The sequence below is a fragment of the Cebus imitator genome, unplaced genomic scaffold (genome assembly GCF_001604975.1).
Source record: "Cebus imitator isolate Cc_AM_T3 unplaced genomic scaffold, Cebus_imitator-1.0 Scaffold20, whole genome shotgun sequence".
Lineage (NCBI taxonomy): Eukaryota > Metazoa > Chordata > Mammalia > Primates > Cebidae > Cebus > Cebus imitator.
This window is the reverse complement of record NW_016107335.1, coordinates 8,897,142-8,903,464: the sequence shown is the minus strand read 5'-3', so window position 1 is coordinate 8,903,464 and position 6,323 is coordinate 8,897,142. Positions and strand designations below refer to the sequence as shown.

Below are 6,323 nucleotides of genomic sequence, written 5' to 3'. Positions count from 1 at the left end.
ATCACAATGGCACCTGACTTTTCAATAGCAATACTAGACACTAGAAGACAACAGGAAAAATCCTTCACAATATGAAGGATTATAAGTTGAAACTAGAAATCTATGTCTACCCAGACTGCTAATCAAGTGTGTAAGTAGAATTATGGACATTTTGAGGCATGTGCAGTGTTTTAAAAATTCACCTCTACTCACCATTCCCAGAAAACAACTGGAGGATATCCTCTGCCAAAATGAGGAAGTAAATTAAGAAACATTCGAGACTTGGAACCGGGAAGAAGAGACTCGCACGCAGGAGACAGAGATGGAGAGAATGTCCCGGTGAGGGTGGAGACAGTCCTAGGGCACGGGCTGTGCAGCAGGCTCTCCAGGGCAACCAGAACAAACACAGCAGGAAGCTGCAGAGTTACTGGAAAACAAGAAGTGGAGACGTTAATTATCTAACAGCTTTTACAATGTGGTAAGTTGTTTTGACAGGCATTTCATGGAGCAATGAAAGGTTGTGGAAAATCATAGATGTTCCAAGAAAACTGGGCAGTTGAAAATGTGAGGCTATCATTAACTTGAGGAAAAACAAAAAGTTCTATCAGAACTCTTAGCTCAGCTTAGGGTTATGTAGATTGGCCATAAAAACTATTGACCCCATAATAATTAAAACATGGAAGATAAAATTGAACAAAGGGTAAATATATAGTATTTTATCTAAAAAGTTGAGATACACAGTAAACAAATTAGAAAACAGAAGAGAAGAAGCCACATGAGTTATAATCCTCATCTACAAAAATAAGTCAGATAATGATGTCTAAATCTGATAAATGATACATAGTATATTATGACATATTTATATTACTTAAAATTATAGAGGCAAACAGACTAGAAGAAACAGCCAAAACGGTGGAGAGTGGCTGCCTCTGGGTGGCAAGAGGGAAATACAAAGGATTGAGGTTTCTTTTATTATAAGCTTTAAAAGCAGTGTTTGACTGTCAAAAATAGTTGCACAAGATACTTAGATTAAAATATATATATATATGTAAGGTTAAAAACAGTCGTGCACTGGGGATGGAGGTGCGGTTCAGGGTAGAGCTTTCCACACTAGGAGCAGAGTCTTCTGGCCAACACCTGAAGGTGCTGTGTGGTCCTCATGCTATGTTGTCTCCATGATGCTTCCCAGGACTACTCTCTGATACAAGTCAGGGCCTGGGAACTTCCCCAACGGTTTCATAAACTGGATTTAATGCAAACATCCCAGACTAAGAGAACTTCAGATGTCGGTATTGCATGTGTCTCAATTTTTGTCACCAAACTGCTATTTTGCAGTATAAACAAGAAGAAATCAGACATGTAGACCTACATGCTGTTCCAGCAGTAAATGGAAACGCTCCTCCCAGCTGCTGCTGTCACCACAGACTGAGGGAAAGGGGGAAGACATACAGGCATGTGAGCGGAGGCTAGGGTTTGGGAATTGGCGATGGACTTTTCTGGGATGAGTCTGTGTTAGAATCAGTTGCTGGTCTTACTCTCTAGAAACAAGTAGGAACTTCCAATGTGCTGCAGGACTGCCGGGTGTGACTACCAACATGAAAGGTGCTTATTAGACACCTACAACAAGGAGGGGGTATAGCTCAGGGGTAGAGCATTTGACTGCAGATCAAGAGGTCCCCAGTTCAAATCTGGGTGCCCCCTACTGCACTTTTTCTATTCATACAAGCTATTTATGTTCTTCACAGAAGCTGTTGGTCATATTCCAGTTTCTTTTCATCCATTCCACTTATGATTTTCCCTGGAACTGGAAGCTACAGGTCAGGCCAGCCCAGCTGCAACCTGGCTGGATAACTTCTTCCCCTCTCTTCCTGCACCAGCTCCATAGGTATCCCTCATATTCTTGGTATCTAGCTCCCTCTCCCCCTATATATGTAATTTCTCCAACTCGATTGGATTCTCAAATAGAAGGTGGAGGTTGTGATGCAGAATGCTTCTGGGGTTTTCCAGGGCAGACCAGGTAGTTGTACTACAGCAGACACCTAGAAACATACAGCGAATGGTACCCCAAGTTATCACCCTACTGCTTCCTTCCCACAGCAGCAGTTTGGTGTACTGGAGTGGTGGCCAGACCAAGGGAGAAACATCATAGCACCCGGCACTTCCATGCAGGGTAGATATTTTCCCCTGGATAATTGCTTTCTCCCACGCCAGGGCTCACAACCTTGCTTCAACCTTGTAGGCCAAAAGCCTGGCTCAGTTACTCCAACAAGGGAGACAGAGGTTCTGCAGTGCTGCTTCTACAGACTCAACTCCTGTAGCTCTGTGGCTGCATCTGAATTACAGCCCACTCTGTGACTGTGGCCCAAAGCTTAAAGGCGGAGGATTAGACTCAAGAGTCTGTTCATACGAGATGATTTAGAATTCCAACTTCATTATGTGAGCCACAGGGGGTCCTGTATACTGCAATGAAGAACCAGATCATGTCCTTTGTCTAAGGAGATCATTTAGGAGACATTACAGAGACTGGAGTTTACCAAAAGACAACGACAGGAACTGGTGTTATTTTTTGAATGCCTACTACACCCTACTATGTGCTAATATCACGCTAGGCAGTTTATCTCAGTTATAATATTTGTCTCCTCTGTCTTCACTGTAGTAAAAAGGGAGCTGGGCTGGAAGCTCAGGTCAGAGTCCATGGACTGTTTTGGTGACTAGTGGCCAGTCCTTGGGTTAACCCCCAAAAACACTGGGAAATAGTTGGGGATTCTGCAGGCAGCTTCCATCCTCTTCTCCTGCTCATGGCTCCACCCAAGGATAGGCCTGGTGAACTGCAGAGCTGAGGGAAGGTGTCTTGCTATGAATCAGGTCTGGCAGCTTCCAGAAAGTCTTTTCAGAAAGTCAGATATAATACATCTCATATTGGCATGTGTCACAATGATGTCCCTTTTATCTGTATGAGGTTTACCTCCTCAATCCCATTGTAATCATTCAGTTGCCCAGAAGGCTGCTCTGTCTTGGAATCCCACCCGCTCATTAGTACAGTGTACTCAAAGCAGGTCTCAGAAATTGCTGAGTGGCTAGCCCTTCCGACCTCCCTAGCTACTCTCTCCACACTCCTCCCCTCCAGCCCTAACCTCCACCTTCTATCCCATGCTCCTGGTCAAGGAGAAATGCTCCTTGTGTTGGTCCAGAGCCAGCCACAGTGTGATGAGCTGCATTTGTGAATTCCCAGATTCCTCACTGGCAAGCTAAGGTTTGTGGGGTAGGGACCTCAGTCTCATGAGGCTGTGCTAACAAGGCTAACAAGGACAAGCAGGATCTGGAGGCGAATACTTAAGGAGGCTGAGGCTACAGGAGGGTCACAGCTGAGGCACAGTCATTCACTCAAATGTCACCTATTGAAGAGGTACCAAGCAGCTTGCCCTGCTCTAAATTTACGAAGATAATGTGTTCCTTGCATACATCTGGCAGCAGCGGGAAAACCTCAGAAGTTCCTGTGGGATGTCTGATTTTTATTCCAGGAGGAAGCCTTCCTGGATGCTCACTGGGGTGTGTGAGTTGAGTGACACTTGGCATAAGGTGCTCAACCTCTGCTGGGCCTCAGTTTTTGCATCCGTAAAATGGAAGATGATCATACCACCTCATAGGTTTTTTTGTTGAGAATTTAAAGCACTTACAATGCCTGGTGGCTCATGCCTGTAATCCCAGCACGAGGCCAAGGTTCGCGGATCACCTGAGGCCAGGAGTTCGAGACTAGCCTGGCCCACATGGTGAAACCTCCATCTCTATTAAAAATACGAAAATTAGCCAGGTGTCATGGTGAGTACCTGTAATTCCAGCTACTCAGGAGACTGAGGCATGAGAATCGCTTGAACCCAGAAGGCGGAGGTTGCAGTGAGCCAAGATCATGCCACTGCTCTCCAGCCTGGATGACAGAGGGAGACTCCATCTAAAAAAAAAATAAAAATAATAAAAAAATGAAGAGTAAGGAGCAGGCAAGGGGATTTAAAAACAGATTTTTTTTTCTTTGAGATAGAGTTTCACTCTTGTTGCCCATGCTGGAGTACAATGGTGTGATCTCAGCTCACTGCAACCTCTGCCTCCTGGGTTAAAGTGATTCTCCTGCCTCAGTCTCCCGAGTAGCCTGGGTTACAGGTGCTTCCCACCATACTGAGCTAATTTTTGTTGTTTTAGTAGAGACGGGGATTTGCCATGTTGGCCACACTGGTCTCAAACTCCTGACTTCAGGTGATCCACCTGCCTCAGCCTCCCAAAGTGCTGGGATTACAGGCTTGAGCCACTGCACCCAGCTGAGAGATTTTTCAGTCTGCAGTCTAATGCACTAGATCCAAGCTGTTATTTGACCTGTCACCCAACAGGTAAATAACTGTATTTCTCTGACTAGTGATCTTCCCTCCCTTTCCCTCCTCTCCCTTTTCTTCCCTTTCCTTTTTCCTTACCTGTCCTTTAGTACTTCCGAGAGTGTCTTACTCAGCTCAGGTCCAGCTAAGGCTGGAGTATCGTGGCAGGATCATAGCTCACTGAAGCCTCCAACTCCTGGGCTCCAGCAAGCCTCCCACCTCAGCCTCCTGAGTAGCTAGAACTACAGGTACGAGCAACCGTGCCCAGCAAATTATTTTTATTTTTTAATTTTTTGTAGAGAGTGTAGGTCTCACTCTATCACTCAGACTACAGTGCAGTGGTATGGTCATGGCTTACTGTAGCCTCAAACTTTTAGGCTCAAGTAATCATCCTGCCTCAACCTCCCCAGTAGGTAGGACTAAAAGCCCATGCCACTGTGTCCAGCTTTTTAATTTTTTACTTTCATAGAGATGGGGTCTGGCTGTTTCCCAGACTAGTCTAGAACTAGCCATCTCAAGCAATTCTCCCTTCTCAGCCTCCGAAGAGCTAGGATGACAGGCATGAGAAACCACACCCAGCCACAATGAGTATATTTGCAATGTTGAAACCACAGTTATGACATTGCCATCTTACATAAGCAGGGTTGACCTGCCCCAGTGAAAATGCATCTCTTCCTGCTGCCTACTTCCCTTCCACAAAGGTCATGGAGCCCTCAGCTAGCAGCCCTGCAGCCTCCTCTCCCTCATCTTTCTCCCTCTGGGTGAGAACAAAACCTCAGAGAGCTATTGATCTGTATGGAGTCAGCAGTCAACCCTCTCAATTAAATTTCTCAAATATTTAGTGTACCAAGCAAGAGGCCAGCCTTTGCAGAGGGATACACAGATGAGTGAAATCTAGCCCCAATCATCTCTGTTCTTTCTTACAAACTCCGAATCTAGAGAAAAGAAGTGATGTGCAAAATAAAATATTAGCTGTGATGGAAAGCAGTGCGGACTACAGCCAGGCTACATTCAGGTGTGGACTTAGTGACAGCTCCTCCAGAGAGACAGAAAGGGTTGGGGACAGGTGTGGGAAGGGCATGCCAGGCAGAAACTGCAAAGGAACAAAGATGCAAAGTTGCTGGAGTGTTTTCTGGGTCTAAAAGGCATGTGTATCTGTGTGTGTGCTCATGTGTGTGTGTGCACCCGTGCGTGTGCATGCCTGCAAGTGGGCCTGCTTGCGTACGGAGTAGATTGGGAGAGTGTGTGTGTGATGAGTGTGCATAGCAGAAGGCAGAGGGACTGTGACCACAGCCTAAGGCTTGGAGGTGGGTGACTAGACTCAAGACTTTTCTCCTATGAGATGTTTTGGAATTCTGAGTTTGTTTTATTTTTGAGACAAAGTCTCGCTGTCGCCCAGGCTGGAGTTAACTGGCCCCATCTGAACTCGCTGCAACCTCCACCTCCCAGGTTCAAGTGATTCTCCTGCCTCAGCATCCCAAGCAGCTGGGATCACTGTGTGTGCCAACACACCCAGCTAATTTTTGCATTTTTAGTAGAGACAGGGTTTCACCATATTGGCTAGGGTGGTCTCAAACTCCTGACGTCAGGTGATCTGACCGCCTCAGCCTCCCTCCAAAGTGCTGGGATTACAGGCATGAACCACCATGACCAGCTGAATTCTGAGTTTGCTCTGTGGGCCACATTTCTGCCCTACAATGAAGCAACCAGTTCAGGCCATTTGTTCTAGAAGGTCATTTAGGAAACATTACAGAGAATGGTTTGGAGTTTGCCAAAAGACAAGGACAGAAACTGGTGTTATTTTCTGAACCCCTACTATGTGCTAATAGCATACTAGGCAGTTTATCATGTTATTGTATTTGTCCTAGGAAACTTAGCCCTGTTTAAGAAGAAGAAACTGAAGTTTATAGAGTTAAATACCTTGCCCAGTGACACAGAGTAAGAAAAGGAATCCAGAGGAGAAAAGGAAATCCAGAGAAACTT

General features: G+C 45.6%; 1 protein-coding gene and 1 non-coding gene across 5 annotated transcripts in view; one reads left to right on the top strand and one right to left on the bottom strand.

Annotated features, from left to right (window-relative positions):
• The window catches only part of LOC108296643 (zinc finger protein 69 homolog), an 89,374-nt gene that overhangs the window by 52,238 nt on the left and 30,813 nt on the right, over window positions 1–6,323 (bottom strand). For 2 of the 4 annotated variants that reach the window (XM_037735843.1, XM_037735840.1), the window contains exon 5: window positions 193–406. In XM_037735843.1, the coding sequence (XP_037591771.1) occupies window positions 193–406 (214 nt within the window). Of the gene's footprint in view, window positions 1–6; window positions 407–6,323 lie in introns of those variants that run through there. The other 2 variants (XM_037735837.1, XM_037735834.1) reach the window with 1 other exon arrangement.
• TRNAC-GCA lies at window positions 1,609–1,680 on the top strand. The gene has a single exon. It is a non-coding gene; the product is annotated as a tRNA-Cys (tRNA).